This window comes from Sapajus apella, unplaced genomic scaffold, assembly GCF_009761245.1.
Source record: "Sapajus apella isolate SASKATOON/1434 unplaced genomic scaffold, GSC_monkey_1.0 scaffold21, whole genome shotgun sequence".
In the NCBI taxonomy this organism is placed as follows: domain Eukaryota; kingdom Metazoa; phylum Chordata; class Mammalia; order Primates; family Cebidae; genus Sapajus; species Sapajus apella.
In genome coordinates this window covers 14146259-14170325 of record NW_022436961.1, presented here as the reverse complement: position 1 = coordinate 14170325, position 24067 = coordinate 14146259, and the positions used below count along the sequence as shown (strand labels likewise).

The 24067-nt window shown below is 34.0% G+C and overlaps 1 protein-coding gene across 1 annotated transcript in view; it reads left to right on the top strand.

Moving 5' to 3' along the window:
* TNKS (tankyrase) overlaps window positions 1–24067 on the top strand; it is a 185227-nt gene that overhangs the window by 47272 nt on the left and 113888 nt on the right. Inside the window, exon 3 of the mRNA XM_032288311.1 lies at window positions 1951–2046. Within this exon, the coding sequence (XP_032144202.1) occupies window positions 1951–2046 (96 nt within the window). The remainder of the gene's footprint in view (window positions 1–1950; window positions 2047–24067) is intronic.

The following is a 24067-nucleotide window of genomic DNA, read 5'->3' as shown; positions in this document are numbered from 1 at the left end:
CAGACATATTTAGAAAACATATATTTAAGTAAATGTTTACTTTTAATGTCACCTAAAGTGCAACGAAACTACAACTAAACTGTAATGGTAGATTTATATTGCAAAGTAGGCAAGATATAATATTTAAAATACTGATTACGAGAAGGATTGAGGTTTTAGGTGACTTTGGAGAAACCATCAGACTTTCACTATTTTACTTCTACCACTCATTTAAAACTACGAAATGAAAGCTCCCATCATATAATTTTCAAACTCAGGTGAAAATACTCCTTTACTTATTGTTTAAAGCAGGTTCTGAAATTCCTGAAGTATGCAGTTCAACTCTGCTTTTCATGGTAGCTATTATTTCTGTCGTTTTCTTCCCCTTTGCACGTGAGCACTCAGCAACTACATAAAGATAGAGGTAGTTATCAACTTGCATTTGATACTTGAGTCTGCTTTATGATAAAGACCCTTTATAAGCCAAATCTTCACATTGGAATTTCTTCCTGGAATTAAAAAAAAATGTTGTTACAGTAGCTGTACCCATTATGTTGAAAGCGTAACTACAGTTTGATATTGTGGTTTTGATATTGTGGTTTTATTTATTCAGTGCTGTTTTATTCTGTTGAATCTTGAATCAGCATATAAACATCTGGAAAATAATTATGTTCATTTTTTGCATTCACATATGATATAATACAGAAAGTCTTTGTAAGATCTCACTCTTTCTTCTCAAGCTATAGCTAGTTTTTATTGTTCCAAGTCTGAAACTACCCAAGATGTAGTGCATGAGATGCACAGGCTCACCTTCCTAACAGCTGTGTCCTAGTTCTAGACAAGGCTGTTGTTTGTCCATTATACTAAAACCATTGATTTTTATGGCTAATGCATTAAAGGAAAAGGAAGAGCTTTGTAAACAGAAGGACTTATTGCTTAGTAATAATGTATTACCTTCCAAATATTCCTAAAGAATGTATGTACTTTAGCATGGAACTGTCATGAGTGAATGAAATGAATGAAAATTTGGGACTTATCAACAGTAGTGGCTCATAACTTGTAATTAAATTTTACTTACTGGAACAACTTTTCAATTCATTTATTTAATAATTGTTTGGGTAGTATTACAGCAACATTCTTCTCCTCTTCTGCCCTCTCCACCCTCCCTACATGTACACACCACATACCAGACATGGCTGATAAATGTTTTGGATTAATATATCTGGATTTTACTTTAACAGTGATTTTCTCTTTTGTAGGAATCTCCATATTTAAGAATTCCCAGTAGCTACTTTTTACCCAATATGGCAGGCATTACATTCATGCCATGGGATATATTATAGTGATTGAGTTTCTGTGTCTAAACATTTTTGATGGAAAGAATGAGTATAGGAGGCAGTTCCTTTTTGCAGCTCCACTGCAGGGGACCAGGGTTGCACATATTACTATGTCTGTTAACTTCTTGGAAGCAAGCCAGTATGTTATGGTGAGTTTCATGTGTAAGTGGTGAGCCACTAAAAGGCTTGCACTGTATTATAACTATTCTGAGGAGAGGAAGCGTTTGGAAATTCAGCTATAAAGCAGCAACAACAGCAACAAGCAGCCACAGTGGTAGTAAAGAAAGGGCAGGTTCACAGTTAGCATATTTCACAGTGTGAGCCAGTGAGCACATAGCTTCCCATACTGCTGCTTGCAGGAGGCAAACCAAAACTGCATTGCAAGATTTTTCTAGTTTCATGTTTATGATGTTAAGTCATGTGATAATACTGTACCATAAGTTGCCAACTTCATTTTACTCTAGAGAGGCTCCTTTGCTGCAGTGCTTTTTTTCTTTTTCTTTCTTTTTTTTTTTCTTGAAAGAAAAAAATTGTGCAATGTATGTTTATGCCTACACCATGCCAAGACGACACTTACCAGTAAATAATCTCTGTATCCCCGAGGTAAGATACTGTTTCTGCTTTCCCTGCACAGTGCTGCTGCAGCACGGAGCTGATCCAAACATTCGGAACACTGATGGGAAATCAGCCCTGGACCTGGCAGATCCTTCAGCAAAAGCTGTCCTTACAGGTAAGAACACCAAGAGCTACAGAATGATTTTATCTGTGTAACTCCTACTTGATTTTATAAAATCTTGATATGCTGAATTTTTCTTTTCACTGATGAAGCTAAGCAAATATATATGCCATTATCTACTATTTTGTTATTGATTTCATATCTGTCTCATTAATTGCTATGCTGTCATAAGTGTAAGCAGTAAGATTGTTGGTCTACTTAGAATGATGGCATTAAATCAACATCTTTTTACTCATATTTTAGTCATTTTTATGGTTTATATCATAATTTTTCTGTACCTTATCCTCTCAGTTGTTTAAGACCTTTACTGTTGAGCAAGCAAGGGCATTTATATTACTATAAAAGTAGTTTTGATTGGAAAGACAACCTGCTGCCTTATTTCTTGGATCGATAGTTAAATAAAGTATGTCGCTGCCTCTCCCTTGCCACCCCATTTATACTTTAATCATGTGTTTTCACTTTTACCCTGATAGCTAAGTTATTTTTAACTGAGGCATTTATTATCTTTTTACTTCAGATAATGCAAATTTGTGGCTTAAGTATTAGTTTTCTTAAAGCAAATGCCAAAAATTACTTTTCAAAGAAGAAATGCTAAAATGGGAAAGAGCTCTCATAACGATATAGAAAATACTGCTCTAAGTGTTTTCATTGATCTTCATTCTCAAAATGCTGCATTGGATCTATTTTTGTTTTTATTCTTAGCATCTGAGTCCTGCTGCCTTTGCCCTCTTTTACTTAACTGACCTTTGTAATGAGCCTCTGTCACTGCGGTGCTAACAGTATTGTTTTAGGTTATGTGAAAGTAAATGACTTTTACCTACCATTTAAATTTGCCCATGTTTGAAGAAAATAAATCTTTTGTTCTTGTTTGAGTCTACTGTGTGAAATTTTAGCAAAAATACAGAGGTGAATGGAAAATGTTTATGTACAGAAAGCTTTGAAAACATGGAATTCTGCTTAATTACTCTGCATAGAAAGACAACTTTGCACTGTGCTAAAATTAATATAATTGTTGCTCAGAGTAATACGATTTTTATCAAAGAAAGATTAGTGTATTTAGTTGCTGAATGAAAGTAACATGCACTAGAGTAATAAACCTACTTAAATTAGTGTAGATAAGAAATTTAAGTATAAGTGTACAATTTTAAATAATGAAATGAAAATACATAGCCTCAGGCCTGCTTAGATTCTACAGCCTGTCAGTCTCTTAACAAAGCCCTAGGCAATGATAGCAGCTTTAGAGTGATCTCTTACCAAAGGAGAAATATAGTACGTAGGAACAGGGGTATGTTATAAATGCTGAGCAAGACTCTCTATCTAAATGTCCTCCCTTTGACCTTTCCTTCTCTCCAACTCTCAACACCTGCTTTGTCCATTTGTTAGATATATTTAATGCAACAACCCTTTTAGATCTACTTGCACTTTTTTTAAAGGCAAAATTTAATATACGCTATTAACAAGAAATTATCTCCTAATTTGTAATGAATTTCAGGGGAGATTATATTGGATGTTGTTAGTTTGGGAAGGAGCTTTGGAACAATCATTCATGGAGACAGAGATTCCTGGAGGATAGATATCACATCTATTAAAATTGATTTGAAAGCCATCTAACACTGTACTTTGCTTAGGAAGATACAAAATTCATGTTCATAATACTGATTTTGTTAATTGTTCTTTTCAAGAACATCTACTTTTTTGGAAATGATACACAGCTTTTCAGATATGATTTAAAAGGAAAAGTCTAGTAATACGGTTAATTTTGTTGAAATATAAACCAGTTCTATTTCTACATTCATGTTATATAATGCAGTGAAATAACACTTAGGTGAAATGTATTCCAAAATATTTTTCTGCCCATACAGGTTCTCTAAAATGCAATTCTTTCCAATGTAATTATGGTGAAAGAATTATTTCCAAAGCTAACTTTAAAAGATTAAACATTAATTTTTTTTTTAAAAAAGAGTATCTTTTGACAGGAATACCTTAGAGTTATTAGAGATCATTCTGAGTAACATGTCAGTTCTTTATTTTTATGCCAGATGCAATTGTAGTACCATTACTTACCTCGAGAGTGAAATTTTCATTCTTAAATATCTCTTTAGGAATTTACTTGCTGAAAATCTCTTTCCAGTATTTCATCTTTTTATGTTATTATTTTTGTGCATTAGCCTAAACTATGTGCAAGTATTTTTGTGTCTTCCTTAAAGGCAATTAATAAAGTGACAGTCCCTTTTTTTTTTCTTTTTTTTTTGGAGATAGAGTTTTGCTCTGTCACCCAGGCTGCAGTGCAGTGGCATGATCTCAACTCACAGCAACCTCCGCCTCCTGGGTTCAAGCGATTCTCCTGCCTCAGCCTCCCAAGTAGATGAGACTACAGGCAAATGCCACCATGCCTGGCTAATTTTTGTATTTTTAGTAGAGACAGGGTTTCACTCTGTTGGCCAGGCTGGTCTTGAAGTCCTGACCTTAGATGATCTGCCTGCCTGATAGTCTGTTTTTATAGAACATTTAAAAATATGTGACTGATACCCTCTTATACATAAAGAATGCATGTTGTTTTTTTTTTTTTAAATGAAGCTATACAAAGCAACATTGTACCCTTAATTTTGCAATTAAGAGACCCTCGCATATAGCCATTGGTTTTGGATAGTACACTTGAGTATTTAAATGAGAGCACTTACTTAGATAGACTCATAAACTTCTTTGCTGAATTATTGTGTAAAGTGAAAGATAGGCTTAGAAGAAATCTTGAGAGTTTTCTTTTTCTGCTAATGACTGAAGTTCTGGGCAATAAAGTGAAGGACTTGGAGGTATTTAGGTTTTTCGTTTGTTCATTTTTTTTTTTTAAACAAGGGTATGAAAAGTCAAAAACAGCCTATGTAAATGTTATTGAAGAGCAGTTTTGTGTGTTTTGAGCATACCTTTTTAAAAGTAACATACTTTTGGCCTTTTTTTCTGATTATAAAGGAAATACATTCATTTGAAAATTGAGAGAAACAGGAAAAGCATGAAAAAGAAAAAATCACTTGTAATTATACACACAAAAGGTTATAAATAAAGTACACCAAAAATCATTTGTATAATTTTGTAATATAATTATTAAAAATTTTTGTAATATATAATTATTAAAAATAAATATAATTACAAAATTATACCAATGATTTTTGGTGTACTTTATTTATAACCTTTTCTCCTATGGGTATCCCACAATCATCCTAATATGTTATAAATTGCTTAATAATATCTATTTTTAAAATTTAGTTACATGAGTGTTCCCTAAGGCATTAGGTGTTTTTCTGCAACCTCAGTTTATAACAATTTCATAGACCTTTCTATGAGTATATTTTAGTTTTCTGTGTAAATCCCCTAGTGTTTAACATTTAGGTAGGTTGTTTTTAGCCTTTATTCTTCCTTGTGAATTTAGTCATTTAACCAATTCTATTGGAATTTTGCTTCACATTCGGTATTAGCATCCATGGACATGGTTGATACTTCTGTTCTTGACTTTGAAGTAAGGAAGGTTTGGAAAATGAGGAGCTGTCCTTTTTTAAAAGGCTGTACTGCGTATGGTATTATGGGAGAGCCACATTTAAGTTAAAGGTTGACAAAGGGAATGTTTTTTGAAGAGGGCTAGAAAGTAGGGTCTTTGTTAATCATGTAAAGGAGATTCTCTGGGGTACAGTGGGCAGGATAGAAGGAGCAGTAGAAAGGTGAGTCAAAAAAAGGGGTAAGAGCAGATTGAGACCGAGAGTTTGGAAAAGGATGGATTACCAAAGGAATATTTATCATTGACAGGACCAAGGATGACCGGGATGTAAAGTGACTGAGTTTAGATGGTCACAGGGTTGCTAAGATAGTTGATCCTAGTAGTTTCCTAGCAGATTTAGGGGTAAAGGGATGGGGAAGGAGGATATATTTGCATTTAGGTGTCTCAAGAATAAATTAGCTTTAACGTGGATTCATTACACTTCTCAAGAAATCCAAATCTGTGATTGATAGGTAACCTCTCTATAAGGAATCAGCTGTGGCTCAGGCCACCAGGCAGTATTGAGGTGTCTGGTGTGATCTTGCTAAGACTGGCTTAGTAAGTCAGCAAAATGTATCTGAAATCCTTTCCCTCTTTTTTTTTTTCTACTCAAAGAGGCAGAAGTTGCAGTGAGTCGAGATCATGCCATTGCACTCCAGCTTAGGTGACAGAGCAAGAGACTCCTGTCTCAAAAAAAATAAAATAAAATAAGATAACTTTCTGTTTAGATAATCTCAGCACTCTAGTACTTTAAGTCCAGTGAATCTTTTTGTGTAATGAAAGCCATTAGGCATACCTCATTAAAAGCAGCATGATCTTTTAACTTACCAAAAGTGACATGTTTGTGAAGCATGATAACTTGTTAGTGTATACCCTGAGAGAAGCTGTCATTTTCCCTAGTTAATTATAACAACTCTGTAGCACTTGTACTGCGATTTGGATTAGAACTTCAACTACAACCAAATTGATATTTTAAATAGTTCTTTAAAATTTATTATAATAAATTACTGTTAATATTTGCTTTCTTAAAATAGCACATGTGACATTAGAATTATTAATGCTTTTTCATTGTAATGGTTATTAAACTTTTATTTTGACATAATTGTAAGTTCCCATGCAATTATAAGAAATAATAAAAAGAAGTCCCTTGTACCATTTTCCTAGTTTCCCCTAGTGGTAACACCTTGCAGAACTGTAGTATAACATCACAGCCAGGATATTGACATGGATGCAGTCAAGATGTGGGACATTTCTATCATAGGAGATACTGTTTTGTACTTTACTTACAATATTTTTATCTAGTTTTTTAAAATTAGGATAATCCTGGTCTTATAGAATAAGTTAGTTTTCCTTTTATTTTCTGGAAGAGACTGTAATGTGTTCATAATACATTCGGCCCTAGGCGTCCTCAGGGGTACGGGTTCCAGGACTCCCTGAAGATGCAGAAGTTCAAATCCCTTATTAAAAATTACATAGTATAACCTATAGAAACACATCCTCCCATATGCTTTAAATCATCTTTAGATTAGTTATAATAACCAACACAAAGTCAATGCTGTGTAAGTAGCTTTGTTATACTATATCTTTTATTTTTATTATTTTAAATCTATAGTTGGTTGAATCCATAAATGCAGAATCCACAGATACATAGGGCCAACTGTATTTCTCCTTAAATATTTGGTATAATTCACTAGTGAAACCATTTGGGCCTAATATTTTTATTATATTATTATTACTGATTCAATTTTAAATAGTTATTAAACTAATTGGGTCATTTATTTCTTCTTATGTGAGTCTTAGTTATTTAGGTCTTTCAAGGAATTGGTCAATTTCATCTAAGTTGTCAAATTTGTGCATAGAATTGTTTTTAGTTTCTTTTTATTAGACGTTTGGTGCCCGCAGTGTCTGTAGTGATAATCCCTGTTTCATTCCTCATTTGGTAATTTGTGTTTTTTTCTTTTCATTGTCAATTTTATTGATCTTTTCAAGTAACCAATTCTTTATTTCATTGGTTTTTAAATTTTTTTCTGTTTTTAATATTGTTGATTTTTGATTGTTTTTTAAATTTCCATTTTTTCTGCTTATTTTGGGCTCATTTTACTCTTTTTTGTGGGTTTTTGAAGTAGGAGCTTAGAAAATTGACTTTATTTTTTCCCCTTTTTCCTAATATATGTATTTAATCTTATAAATTTTCCTCTAAGCACTGCTTTTGCTGTGATTCACCCATGTTAATTTGTTTTATTTTCTATCTGATTTGTTCATTCAGTTAAATTTTTTTCTGTTTTTAAATTTCTCTTCAGATTTCCTCTTTAACCCACAGACTATTTAGAGTATAGTTGTTTAGATTCTAACTGTTTGGAGATTTTTTCTGCTACCTTTCTGATGTTACCTTCTAGTTTGATTCCATTGTGCTTGAACAATACTCTGTATGATTTCAATTTTTTTGATTTTTAAATCTTTCTTTGGACAAAGGTAGGACAAAGTTCAGGGCTCAGGACATGGACTATTTTGGTAAGTGTTCCATGGGCTGTGAAGAGAATATATTTTCTGATGCTTTTGGATGGAATGTTCTATAAATGCCTGTTATTAATAGATTCTGTTGGTTGATGGGATCATTGAGTTCTATATCCTTGCTGATTTTCTATCTGGTTGTTCTATCAGTTGTTGAGAGAGTAGTGAAGTTTCTAACTATAATCATAGATTTAATTACTTCTCCTTTAACTTCTATCAGTTTTTGTTTTACATATTTTGTAGCTTTGTTGTTCGGTGCATATGCATTTGGGATTGTTATAAATGTAGTTGACTCTTCATTTTATTAAAGACTCTTTTATAATTTTCTTTGCTTTAAATTCCACTTTATATGATGTTAACGTAGCCACTCCTGCTTTTTTAAAATTGAGATTTGTGTGACACAGATTTTTCTATTCTTTTACTTTCAACTTGCCAATATATCATTATATTTGAACTGAATTCTTTTAGATGGCATGTTAGTTGAGTCATGCTTTCTCATCCATGCTGACAATTTGTTTTCGAATTGTATATTTAGGCTATGTGAGATTAGTGGAAAACTCCTGACATCTAGAACTGTAAGATAATAAATGTATGTTGTTTTAAGCTACTAAGTTTATAATAATTTATTGTAGTAGCAATAGGAAACGAATACGGTATCTATTGGTTGTCTTTTTTATTCCGTTTGAGATCTTCATAGTTCTTGGTATGACAAGTGATTTTCTATTGAAACCTGGGCATTTTGAGTATTCTTCTGTGAGACCCTGGATCTTATGTAAACTTGTTTTAGCTGGCTTAATTTGATGCACTCTGGCAGGAGAATAGTGGGGTTGGGAGAGGACACAACCCCCTTACAGTCAGTTGTGAGTAGAAGTTTAGGTTCCCTATTTGGTCACTTTTGACAACCATGAGGGAGTTTTTAATTATTGCTGCCTCTTGTCAGTGTACTTGCTTAGAAATACTATAGTATTTATTAATCGCAATGGTTATACTATACAATGTGTATTTGACCTTCAACCAGTTTCCTGGCATACAACTCCAAAAAATATTTAGAATCTCCAAAGTGATGTCTTTTTGTATGCTAATGAGTTTACTGATGGCTGGCAGTCTCTAGGTATCTTCAGGATGGAGGCTGCTCATTGGATAGACTAGTGCATGATTACAGGGTTGGACTTTCAGCCCAACCTCTGGGGAAGGGAGAGAGGCTGAAGATTAAGTTGATCACCATTGGCCAGTAGTTTAATCAGCTATGCCTATGTAGTGAAGCCTCAATGAAGACTCACAGGGTTTGGAGAGCTTCCAGAGAGCTGAACAAGTGGAGGTTCCTGGAAGCCAGTGCTCCAGGGATGGCATGGAAGCTTCTCTCCCACTTTCCATGGCTTGCCATATGCATTTCATCATCTGTATTCTCTATAAATGCTTTATAATAAACCAGTAAATGTGTTTTTCTGAGTTCTGTGAGCCACTCTAACAAACCCAAAGAGGAGGTCATGGGAACCCCAATTTATAGCTGGTCAGTCAGAAGCACAGGTGAAACAACTTGGGATATGTATTTGGCATCAGAAGTGAGGGATAGTCTTTGTGGAACTGAGCCCTCAACTTGCAAGATCTAATGCTATCTCCAGGTAGTATCAGAACTGATTTGGAGGTCATCCTGCTGGTGCCTGTGGCAACTGCTTGCTAGGTGTTTGGGGAAAATTCCCCACACATGCAGTCATAGAAATCTTCTATGTTGATTGTGGTGGTGCCAGAGCAGAGGAAAAACTGTTTGTTTGTGTTTTTCTACTCACTGTTTGTCATATTTTGTTGCCATAATCAAGAAATGAATGTAGCTGGAAAAAAGAAAAATATATGTGTAATTGTCTGATTTCACTTTATAATCATAACCATAAATCTCAAGTGGGTTTTTATCCTTGCCTCAGCCATTTCTTTTTACAAATTTTCAGCACTCCTTCAATTTCTTCCTTCAGCTTATTTCTTTTTTCATATTTCATTGAAAAAATAGATACCATCAAACAAAAACTTATTGCTGTCACCAATTCCACCAACTTAGCTGCAGCTGCACTTATGTACTCTGCTTTCCTTCTTCCTTCACTGGAGAAGCATCCTGCTTCTTTTTAAGGCCACCTCTTGTCTACTTTTTGCTCTAGATTTTATTCCATCTCACCCTCTCAGGATTTGTTTCCTGCAGCTATGCTCTGCTTATTGATTTGTATGCATCTACTTAAATGTATTGAATTCTGGTAGCTCACATCTTTTACAAAAATAAAATGAAAAACAATTTTTTTGTGTCAGTCTTTACACCCTTCTTTAGTTACCTGTTTTTCTGCTTCCCTTTAAAGCTTAAGGAATTGCTCATGGTTGCTCACTACTTTCTTAATTCTTAAGAAAGAACTAAGCTCACTTGGTACTGTTTTCATCCCTATCTACTGTATCCAAATGTCTTTCTGCTGTTGTTATGTTTTCTCCCTGAGTTTTTCAACAAATTCCACCATGCATATCCAGTGGTCACTCTCTCATGGAGCCTCTCAGCAGCATTCAACAAAATTTATTACAACTTCCTTTTTTAAACAGTCTTCTAATGGCTTGCAAGGCACAAATTCCTCCTGGGTTTTTTGTTTGTTTGTTTGTTTTTTTTCCTCATTTTATTGATCCTTCTCATGCTGATTCTTTCTCTTCTGTTCCAGATCCAGCTATTGGAAAGGCCCAGGTTTAGTCCTAGGATTTTTATTCCTCTCTTTTTTACTCCTTCCCATCTAAACTTTGGTGTGATTTCATCGAGTCCACTTACTTTAAATAGCATCTGTGTGCTAAAGACCCTTCCCTCAAACCTCCTACCTTCTAGTTTATATCTCTAGTGTTTGCTCTGCCCTCTTCAGAAGTATATATCCTACCATCTATGTGACATTTCCAACTGAGTTGTCTGGATGTCTCAAACTTAATATGGCCAACACAGGATTCTTATCTCCCTATTCAGCCCTACTGCCATGCCCACCAAACTTGAACCCCATTCTTCCCCTCTCAGGAAATATTACAAGCAACCCAGTTCCTCCAGTGAAAAACCTGCAAGTTGGACTTGATTCTTCTCTTGTTCTCATACCTTGTATTCAGTTCATCATCCAGTTTTGTTGGTTTTACCTCCAACATCTATTCCAAACCCATTTTTCTTAGTTGTTGTGACTGCCAGCAAACATTTTGATTTATACTAGGCCTCACCAAAGTGTGGCGTGTAGGCTGGTTTTGGTGACCTGTTTGTTTCTAGCCTGCAGTGAGATAAGGGACTGGCACCAGAATATAAATCAACTGTATCGCTAAGCACACCTTTAGTTTACTTGACTTCTGTTTTAATAGCAAGACTTCCTTGTTGAAAAAGCAGTACATTCTGATACAGACTCCTAATCTTGCCGAGCAGTGACATTGCAGCCCAGCTACTTTGAGAAGTGTTACTGTAGACTGATAGCTGATAGCCCCCTGACTGCTCTACATCAGGTTTCCTTAGGTTTGTTCTCTACATAGCAGACAGAAACTTTTTAAAAATGTTAACTAGTTTATTTCATTCGCTTCTTTAAAAATCTTTTCACTTAGAAAAACATTCAGACTTTTAATCTGGCCCCTATCTACCTGTCCGACTGCAATGGTTAATACTTTTCCTGTTGTTCCTATATTCCAGCCATATTCCTTGCTGTTACTCAAATTGTTAATAGCTTGAGCTCTTTTTCTACGTTTCTTGTCTTCCCGGAGTGCCAGTTGCTTTGTTTGAAATGTTCTTTTCCTCAAATTTTTGCTTAACTACTTTCTCTTGATATTTACTTCTGAGCTCAAAAATCACCACTGCTAATAAGCTCTTCCTGACCTCTCATATTGACTAAGTAGCATCTAGTCCAGCTACCAGTCACCCTTTGTATCACCTGTCTATCACTGTCTGCAGTGATTTCATTTACTTACTTTTTTGCTTATTCATGGCCTGATTCCCACCCCTGACTTTCAGTACTGGCTTCATAAGAAGTCAATTTTTTTCTCCTTTGTTCATTGTTATGGTTCCAGCACTCAATAAATATTTGTTAAATGAATGATCATGCAGCCAGTGGATGCTTCATAGACTAGCACTGTTTTATTATAGCAGCATAACATGGTAAAATCAAAACAGCATACCAGCAGTATAACATGTACAAGAAATATTAGGCAGGCAAGCTGGAATTGATAATAAAGATTTGAAAAGGGACCTTTGATAAGTTGTCTTACCTAGTGGTTAGTTGGTTTGTTAAATCTGTGTTGGTCTGTGGATCTCAGAATCTGTCTGTTCTACTTTCGGCTGCTCTTAAATAAACTAACAAATTTACTCTACAAATAATTGGATGGTTATAAAAAAAAAAACACCAAAAATCCCCGTCATGTTAATGAAGGGAAAATACTTCTTATTTATAAATTCATGCTATATAAAATTTCCTGTAATAGAGTATGCAATGTCTGGCCATACTAGTACTCCAGTAATAGCATTTGTTATTGAAGAAAAATTACAGAGAATCAGTTGTTTGCAAACTGCATTCAGAATTGTCATTAGGTTTCTGTAGTCTAGGCAGAATCTCCTAAATGAATGAAATAACCTATCAAGAAAGAGATTGTAAAACTTTTCTATTCAATTGACATTTATTGATTGCCTAATGCTCTAGATACATCCTTAGAACTTTAAAAAAAATTAGTAATTTTATCTGGAAATTCTTTACTGTATCTAATGTAAAGCCTCCTTTTTACTGTATTGTATTCTCCCTGGTGAAGCAGTATATACATTCTCATGAGCTTTTCTAAAATCTTCATTCATTTATAGAAGACCATTATTAATTTGCTTATTTTTAAACAAAACAAGTCTTAATTCTGTTAACTCTCACAAGGCTGCTTTTTTTAAACTAGATATTCTTGACTAAGTATGAGAAGACTCATATCTACAAATATACTGATTTCAAATATCTCATTTAACCATTAACTAATTCATAAAAGTAGTTTTTATAACATTATTGTTAGAACACCCAGAATCTTTACATAGCTAGAATCCTCCTGTGCTTCTGAAGGACATCAAAAGGGATGTGATGGTCTCACATCCCTAGTCATATCAATCATGAACCATTTTAGGGTATTTTAGACAACAGATTAATGATGATCTAAGCCTTAGAATAATCCTGCTCCATTGAGATACGATTTGTGTTGGTATACTTTCACATAATGCTTATAAGTCATAAAATGTACTGATGAAAAAGAAGCCATTGGTAATTATTCTATAAAATAAGTTATATAGTAGAAGAAAATTTACTAAAAACTAAAATAATTTGGCATTCTATCATTTTGATAAACACTCTTGTCTCTACTTGGTAGACTTAGTTATCACAATCAAATTTGTCATCTGTTTAAAATGTAAGATCATCTCATTTATCTAGTTTACACAATTTTAAGTTTTATATTTGTAAGCCTATTTGTGTTTTTTTCATTCTTTTTTTTTTTTTTTTCTACTTTTCATCTTAGTTCTTCAGTCATAAGTCTTCTCCAAAATAGTGCTAAAACAAAATCTGACATGGTTGGTTGATTTTGTTCAAGAAAAAGTGACAAGTTTTTAAGAATTTCAACATGAATCCAGCAACAGAATGCGGATAGAACTAAGAAATGGCAGCTGAGATGGTAGTGATATTTGCTTCAATAGTTTATTCACTTACAAACTGTATAGGGAAAGAGGAAATTAACATTAGCTTGTATCTTTAAAAGTAATCAAATCTTCATTAAAATCAAATTGTTCATTAAATCTTTGACGAAGCTTTCAGCAGAGTTTTAATGGCAGTTTTATTTGTTATTGTTGTTTGTATTCCCTGAAAGCTTAATGATATTAAAAGCTAAAACTTCTAATTAGACCTTTGATAAGTAGAAAGATGCCAAACTTCATGTACTAAAAAATACAAAGAAGTTTTTACTTCTGTTTAATTCAAATTCAGCTGCTGTTTTTGCCTCAAAGTTGTACTTTAAACCACTAAGTCAGTTCAGCTATTTGAATTTTATGAATATGTCATTGTTAATGTCAAGCTTCCCTACGACGGTTTCCCCAAATTTTTATTATTTTTATTTTGAAAAATTCCAACTTACAGGAAAGTTATAAAAAAAATTAAGATGAATACCTATATACTCTTCACATAGATTCACCTGAACATATTTCAGGGTGTTTCATATTTTTTCCCTCTCTTTATATATATTTTCTTTTTATTCTCTGAAATTAAGCATTAATACAATACTACTGTCTATCTAATGGACAGTTCATCTTCTAACTGTTTCATGAAAAGTTTCTTCGCTTTTGACCTTTCCCATCAATACTAGGTAACTCAACTGCTTTTGAGCTGCTTGAACTCTATCAGAGACACTTAGAAATTGGTATATCATTTCACCTGTACTGAGCTGTCACTTCTTTTCTACAGATGCACTTTAATATCTACTAAAACATTTGCTTGTTTTCTTTTATTTTTAATTTAATGATGTTACTACTCTCTCTATGTTGTTCTTTATAGAGATAGTTGGATACAGGTTTTGGAAGTATGGAAAATGGTACATTACCACTTATATTAGGCACTGAAGAAAGGCATGATGAAAGTGTTTTAAAAGTTAAATTAAGATTTTTTTAATCCCCCTTCCAAAAATGTACTACTAACCTTCTCAAAGGAGTTTAATGCATAGGTGATCCAGAACTAGATTTTCTTAAGTTTATGATTTTCAACAATAAAAATACATAAGCAATAAGTTATCAATTATTTGTAATTGCAAAATATTAGAGCCTGCCTAAGTGCCCAAATATGAGACTGATTGAAAAATCTGTACAAATACATGACAGAGTGTTTTACATCTGTAAAATAGTGAAGTTTTCTAGGTGGATTACTTCCTAAGATATATTATTTAGTGAAACAGAGTACAAAAGAGTGTTTCCAATGTGTCATCCTTTTTATTGGAAGCAACATGTGATAACCAGCCTCCAAGAAGGTTCCCAATCAACCTGTCTCCTAGTATTAACACCTTTGTACAGTCCCCTCCCATGTTGTAGCACAGTTTTTCTGTGTGACCACTGCATATGGCAGAGCTGATGATAAGCCATTTCCAAGATGGTCATAAAAACTGTGGCTTTTATGTTGGGCTGTTTTTCTCTTTCACTTGGATCACTCGGTCTGGAAGCAGCAACTGCCAGATTGTAAGCTGCCTTATAGACGAGCCCATTTGGGAAGGTACTGAAGTCTCTGGCCAGTAGCCAGTGAGAAACTAAGGCCTGTCAACAACCACATGAAGATTCTTGGAAGCAGATTTTCCAGCCGCATTTAAACCTTGAGATAAGATATAATAATCCCCATGTATAGCTTGGCAGCAACCTTGTAGGAAATGCTGAGTCAGAATCATCCAGCTAACCATTCCCAGATTCCTGACCCCCAGAAACTATGTGAAATAACATTTTTTATTTTAAGTTGTCAAGTCAAGATGTAATTTGCTAGGCAGAAACAGATTACTAATACACTATAGGAATTAAGGGGAAAAAACCTCATTTAACTGCTTATATTTTTTTTTACCAAAAATAAGCACAAGAAGGGTAAACCAGAAAACAGTGAAATTAATTACCTATAAGAGGTGAAAACAAAGAATAGATAAGACATTAACTAGACTATGCTATGCTGTTTTAGTATAATTTTAATTCCTGGAAGCATGTTAATGTGCTACATATTAAAAAATAAAATTAAATTGAGGATGGTGAAAAAAACACCTAAAATTTGAATGTTAACGGAAACACATGAGCCACCTGTATTTCAAACAACCACGCTGAAGAAAGTAAAGAACTAATCCAAGTAACTTTTGAACACAGTTCTTTGACTTCATATCCTCAATGTAGGAGGACAGAAAAGGGAATTTCAAACAAACTTTGACTTCTTATTAAGTTTGTTGTTATTGTTTTTTACAGTGTGTGGTGTAGTAATTCTGCAACTATTTTATATATTTGTAGGATTAAGCAAATAAATAAATGTGTTGGGAGCCAGGGCTCTTACTGTAGAAGAAGAGTATACAAATGTGGAAGGGGGAAGACAAAGGAGAAGCTTGTGGATTTGGATTGAAGTTGTAGGTATCAGAATCACTGGAGGGCGGTGGGGGGACCTTCTATCTAGTTCTGCTGGCAGAAGAGACCTAGAAGCAGTAAGACCCCAATAGCAGTGGAGCACAGTACTTCCGAGTGCTTGGTTTCTACATGCTATTTTTTAAACGACGCTAGAACTTTGAAAAAAAATGACTGATTTCAAAGCTAGGTCAGGAAAGGTATAAAAAGAGCCTGGAATATCTTTTGTGCTAGAAAGTAATGAACTGCTCAAAGAAATAATGGAGACACATCAAAAGAGCATAGGAGCCATCCTGAAGGGGCTCCCACTGACCATATTTGGGATAGTTTGACTATCAAGGTATATAATAATAACGATGGGCTATATAGCCCATTGTATGAAATAGGAATTCATCACTGATAATACATAAATGAATGGAGAGGGACACTTCCTTACTGTATAATACCTACTAGTTAATGTGGAGGTAATGTTGGAATTGGAAAACCACCATTTGCAACCATCATAGTAAAGACTGTTGAGGACAAGAATCATTAGTGGATGCCAAATCTCAGTGACCAAGTTTGATGAACAGCTGAATAATTGCGTGGTTCTCAGCATGATTGCTCATAGATTGATTATTACTGGGGACAAACTATACATTGGCAAAATCTGACAATACTTTTATTGGATATCAAAATTAACATCACTAATGAGAGTGAAATAAGCCTGTTTGCTGGCAGATGTAATACCATAGAAGGTCACATACCTGAGAAGGTCACATCTCTTATGTTGTATTCTGGCTAGGGATACATGACTAAATCTCATGAGAAAACAATAAACAAATTCCAATTTAGTTCATTCTACAAAATAATTAGCCTGTATTTTTTTTAAATGTCAGTGCCTTGAAAGACAAAGGCTGAGGAATTACTCCAAATTAAAGGTAACTAAAGAGACATGACAACTAAATGCAAAATATATGATCCTGGACTAGAGGAGAAAAATGCTGTAAAGGATATAACAGGAACGACCGACAAAATTGGAATGTTGTATATTAGATAAAAAATATTGTACCAGGTTACTTGAATTTAATTACTGTACATAAAAAAATTATTGTTTTTGAAAAATAGGCACTGAAGTACTAAAGACAAGGAGAAATGATGTATTGATATATTGCAACCTTCTCAGATGGTTAAAACAATTGATTCTTACATATACCTATGTGCATAAAGATAGGAGAGAGAGGATATAAAGCAGATGGACAGAATATTAAAAGTAGGTGAGATGGAGGATATGCAGGAGCCCCCTGTACTAATTTTGCAAATTTTCTGTTTGAAGTTATTTCAGCTAAAATGTTCTTCAAAGTTATCATGCTGGGTAAAATAAAAAAAAAAAAAGGAAAACAGTTTGATTGATATTAATAAATTATGTGGTCATGCCATCTATACTAGCTTTTCTACTTTTTGACCTTAGCCTCTTTTTTTGAATTGCTAGTGTTTACAAAAAGCTCAAGATTTTTTTTTTCTTTTTCTTTACATTTTACTTCTAACTGCATTGCTGTTCTTTTCTATTGATTATTGTTTCAAAATTAAATGTATTTTTTTTTCCTATGGATAAAGTTAAAAGTTCCCAGTCCTCATTTTTGATCAGAGCATTTTATGGGCATTGTTATAGTTGTTAACTCTCCTTGCTTTCTGTCTTGTTCTGAAGAAAACTCTTGGGCATTACATTTGTTGAGGTTTTTCTGAAGCAAATGACATCTGTACCTTTTTGTCTTGCCTTTTCCATAAGTTCACAGTAGATTCAGTGTTCTAATTGGTCAATAATGCATTCACTTCATTCTTTGAGGATACATTAACTTAGTTGGACACCGGGTGAGCACTAACTAGTTCCCACGAAGCTTATCAGCAAAATTAGCTTTCTTATCTTTGTATATATGACTGCAATATGTAAGTAAGCAGTACTTTCTCTTCTTAGGGAAAACATCAGGCCTACTTAGAATGTCAGTAATTTAGAGTACTTTAATATTGTGTGTTTGATCGTTAGCCTCTTGACAATTTTAAAATTGCTAGACCTTTTTTGATATGGATGTTGGAAATCATCTGAATTGACAGCTTGAGTGGACATGGAGAAGAATATAGTGAAGAATATGCTCAAATCATTTTGAATGAAAGTGGAAACTGTATAATTATCTGAAATTACTATGAGTTATCATTTTAGACATGGAAATTTTCTTAAAAGAAGTACTGTCAGGGAGATTAATTAGACAGGAAATCAGTCCTAGATAAGGAATACTTTTCAAGTATAGACTGTCCATTGATTTGTGGGTTATCAGAACTTTGTTATTTCCTGTTTGTATCATGTTGCTTTTCTTTCTGAAGACACAAACTGGTTCTGTGTACTAGTTTTTGTTTATGGTCCTTCTTTCAGGCATTTTCTTCTTGGGGAAACATTGCTCTTTATAATTCTAGTTATATATATTTGGCTCCAATATTTGAAAATGGGCCCCAGGTGAATAAAAAGGAATATTTTTTTGCTATTGATGTTCTAATCTTTTCATATGTTGTTGTTTTTTATTATTCTATTACCCTTCAGTGCACTGAGAGTGAATGATAAATTGCTTATGACAGGACATAAAAATGACTCTTGTTTTGAAGAAGTTATTAGAAGGCCAGTGGCAATAACAGACAGACATGGGAGAGTATCCTTTTCTCCAAGAGAGCAACAAATTTTGTGAACTTGTTTACACAATAAGCCTTCTTTTTATTTTAAAAAACCTGATAAGGGAAAATAAAATGCTCATTTGTGTATACTCTTTATAAAAGAAAACCAAAAACATACGAAGTAGAAATATTCGTGATGATTTATGGGAGAGAAGTCTAGCCAGGAATAAAGAAGGGAAGGAAACTCAATTAAGAATGCAAGCAATGTTTAAACCACTTTATATGTACTACCATCACCAAAAGTTTGTGATTTTATTTGTTCCTTTTTCTTAAGGTTATATTTTAATATGTGTCCTTCTGATTATTTGAACTCTTTTTATTATTATTTATTTACACATTTTTTAGAGATGGAATCTTGCTCTGTTGCCCAAGCTGGAGTGCAGCAGCATGATCATAGCTCACTGCAGCCTCAAACTCCTGGGCCCAAGGTATCCTCCCACCTCAGCCTCCCAAGCCCAAGTAGCTGAGACTATAGGCATGCAGTACTATAACTAGTTAATTTTTTAAATCTTTGTAGAGCTGGGATCTTGCTATGTTGCTTAAGCTAGTCTCAAACCTCTAGCTTTAAGAGACCCTATCACTGCAACCTCCTAAAGCATTGGGATGACGGATATGAGGTGCTGCCTCCAGCCTGAATTCTTATATTTCCCTATGTTTGCCTTAATCATGGCTTCCATGTCAGTGTTACTTACTTTCTCATTAGTTAAAGTATACCTTGGGCCAAATGTTATGCTGAAATATTGTGAATGCTCCTTTGAATTACCTGGTTTTAGAACTAAAAATCTTCTATTTTCTAGTGAAGAAAACAGCTATGCCTGTGCAGCTTTATCCATATATATCTCCACATACATACATTTTACATACTTTTTTCCTAGAACAAAGGAGAGTTTTTTCCTGAAAGAAGAGAGGAGAGATTATTCTAAATTTTTTTTGCTTTAAATATGTCATACTTTTCAGACAAAAATGATTAGAAAATGTTCAGATGATATTTAAAACATAATTTAACGAAAGAGTAGAAGTAAAGATAGTTTCTCTTAATAAATTTTTGAAAAAATGTGAGGTAGAAAATTCTTTTAAATATGTTAAAAGCCATAAGACCCAAAAGGAGATTAGTATCTTATTTGTAGTGGAAAAAAATAGGATGAGTATGAATACAAAGCTCTACAGGAGAAATGAGTGTACATGCATTGTTCAAATTGGTGCCCAAAGCACAGGGCAAAAGAACCTGAAAGAGTGAATGATAGAAGAACTTTCTATAAACAATTATCAAAGAGATGGAAGTGAGAATGGGGATGTCTTGAAAATTGTATCAACAGAGTTTTCCCTCAAAACAAATTATTGTCTAACCTACTTCTATTATTAAATTAACTTTCTTCCTGTGACCCTTGAATTGAAAAGTGTTGTTAGACTTTAACCATCATATTCTGCCAATAGGCTTACTGTTGTCCAGTAGTGTGATATAATTGACTCTGAATATTCTCTATGTTATTCAGAGCCAATAACAGTACTACCTTATAAATTCTTGAAGCTTAAGAACTCAGGAAAACTAGTTTATTTTTTTAAAGTAGGCCTATCTTTAATTGGAATGAAAACCAATTAAGCTTTCAAGCAACCCACATTTACAAACTGCCAGTTGTTTAAACGTAAGGAGAATAGCTTATGAACAGTTTGTTGCTAGAATGTAAGAGTAGCTTTCTTTTGATTTGGACCACTTATTTCTGTGTGGGCTAAAAAATGAAACATTTATTTTTTATTGAAATGATAAAAAAATATGGTCACTTTAAAATATATAGATGATTTTGTTTTCACTACATAATCTTGTTTATGTAATCCTCTTTTTTTTTTTTGGCTGTTTTTTTCTAAGTATTTTTCAACCTTATGTCTTTTCGTTATGTAAGAGACTATAGAATTTATTTACTGCATTTTAGGTATTTATTGTAGCTCAATAACTTGTATTTATTTCTGACTTAACTAAATAAGATTAACTACCGAGGCTATTCCTCAGAAACTGTGATGAATTCTTGTTATCTTAGGGGATTCTGGTTTGTGCTATAAGTGTATTATAGCGATTAGTTGAAGAGTGTGGGAAAGCAAAAGGGCTTCTTTGAGTATTTGCAGCTCTATTAGTCTCTTTCATATACTTTCCTTTAAAACACGTATAGTTCTATGTACCTTCCAGTAAATTATGTGAAGCTTATGTTTCAAAAGACTAATCAGGACAGTTCAGGAAAAGTGGGAATTGTGCTTCTACTTACTCAACAAAAGATAATTGTAGAAAAGCATCATGGGCTGCTCTAAATCTTTTCCACTCTATGTGAACTTTTTAGCTGAAAAGTGCCTATACAGGAAATAAATCAAGAGGTCTTTCTGGTAATTTTGATAGTCTCATATCTTGATCATACCAAAGTTAGGGTTTTTAAATAAGGTTATCTAAGTCCATTTTGTGTTGCTGTAACAGTATACCACAGACTGGGTGATTTATAAAGAAAAATTTCTAATTCTCACAAATCTGGAGGCTGGGAAGTCCAATATCAGGGAGCCAGCGTCTGGCCAGGGCCTTCTTTCTGTGTCATTCCATGGCAGAGGGCAGGACAGAAAAACAGCATTAATCCATTCATGAGATCAGAACCCTCATGACCTAATCACCTCTTAAAGGTCCTCCTTCCCAGTACTGTTGCATTGGGAACTTTTAACATATGAACTTGTGGGAGATACATTCAAACCATAGCATAAAGCTATACTGAGTTACTGCATGGATAATTGTTTGCCCAGAGCATTTTTAGTTACCTTCACATGCTTAGAAGACTTACATTAGCACTATAGTGGAGCAAAATCATCTCACACAAAGCCTATTTTATAGTAAAGTGTTGAATATCTTATGTAATTTGTTGAATACTGTACTGAAAATGAAAAACAGAATGGTTGTATGGGCACCTGAACAATAGTTTCTACTGAATGTGTATCACTTTCACACCATCATATAGTGAAAAAACCCAAGGTCAAACCAATGTAAGTTTAAGACTGCCTGTATATAATTTCATATTTAATTGTAAAGGAACAATGCACAAAGCAAATTAGCTCATTTAGGTGCTGCTGTTGTGGGTTGAATGATGGTCCCCCAAAAGACATGCCACCCCGTTTGTTTAAATTATGTCAACCACTAGAAACTAAAGCAGGATCCAAACAACATGGGGGACAAACCTTCAGTAAAAAGACTAAAAAAAAAAGAAGCACTTGATAAGAAAGTGTTCTAGTGAGAAATTTTAAAATTTCTCTTTAAGATATTTGACCAAATCAAGGACTGAAAATATAGGTTCAGCAGCATGCAAATACCAAATGAATATAACTAAACTATATTGATAATAGAGTCTTTTCAAATGATATCTTGGAAAGAGCCAATTACTACTTTACCCAACAGAATAAAAAATTTAACCAGAAGGATGAAAAAAATGTTCATTTCATTGTATTTATAGTATCACCTCAGCCACTAACAGAGCCTCACCCAAATTTTAAAAAATTTTTAATTGTATGTATAATGTGAAATTAAGGCTAAGCTATGATGTATCATGGATTTGGCATATTAAATGTGTTCTTTTTCTTCACCATTTTATTGCACTAAGTTAAACCAGATGGGGCTGGTTCTGTGGTTACAGAACATTGGATATCACAAGACAGGCCTAAGTCACCTGCCCCAACTCAAGATCAGGAGAAGTAGTGAACGCAAAAGGGAGGACTGGGGAGCAGAAGGATCTGGTCTAAGGAGGACCAGGGCAAGGGATGGGTTAGGAGCGGGGTGGGGTTTGCAGAATCCCAAGATCAGGGAGAGGACATGGTCTCTCCAGAATTGAGGCTACCAGTGAAGAGAAGCGTAAGACTTGGGGGACTGGAACGGTGTGAATCCACCACGGTGGTCAAGAGTTTTCAAAGACCACGGTGAACAGAGATGTTAGTAAACAGTTTTATGCAAGGAAAGGTGGGAAGAAAGTTGTCTGCATAGTCTGAAGGCGTAAAGACCCAGGGACAGGGTCAACCTCAGAACAATTTTAGCAGAAAGAGACACGATCCCCGTACTCTCAATGTTGATGTCTAAATTTACCTTGGGTGGAGAGAGTGGGGTGGGTATTTTAAAAGGTTTGCAGGGACCTCAGATTCCAGGTTTGTTAGTGCTGAGGAACTATGAAGCACAGACTCATCTCGGTAGAGGGAAACTTAGGCATCATGGTCTAAATCTGTTTTCGACTTAAAATATTTTCGGTTTACAATGGGGTTATCAGGACATAGCCCCGTCATAAGTCAAGGAGCTTCTGTGTTTGATCTTACTCCTGTTATTTTAACTTTTTCTTTACTATTTTTTGTAGTATTTTTTAAAACATACTTTGATGATTTAAACAAGTTTCTTTCTTGTCTTTTCCTTTCCTGAAAGTTCTGTTTTTGAAAATTCAGCTTTATTTGACTCATAGTCATCTTTTCTTTAACAGCCACATTTAAATTCACATTGTTTCACTGATTTGGCAAAATAAATAACCATATTCCCAAGACATTACTTGCTGTTCCTCCATAGCCCTAAACTCAACTCTCAACCCTTCTCTGTTCTTCGATTTCTCATAGTTTAGGACTTTAGTTGTAGACTAGTAGTTCATTATGTCTTTTCATTTTAGAAATTCCTGCATTATCATTATCCATTTAGGCTTATTTGTATATTGCAAAAATTTATTGCTTGCTTGCTTACTTACATTGCTTACATTCTTGGTCTTCTCTTGCTCTTGAGACTTTATTTTTTAATATTATTTTTAAACGGTTTTCTTGGGTTTTTTTTCAGATAGAATATATGAATGTTATATTTTACCCCTGGTTTTCACATGTGTTTCTTTGGCCTCCAAATGAATAATGTCTTACCTGAACTATATTAAATATAATTTTTTAGTTCAACTTTTTTTATTCAACCCTCAGTGGTCTGTAGATGTTTTTCTTTGATTTCTAGTTTCTATTACGGCAAATAAAAATCTGTTTCAAGCCTGATTTCATTCTCATTTTTTTGTTTCTAAATTTTTGAGATTTTCTCATTTTTATACAGAAGTTTCTAATTTTTGTGAAGTCACATTGTATGATTGGTGACTTCTCTAACATAATAACATGTTCCCTTATAAGTGGAATCAATATTCAAT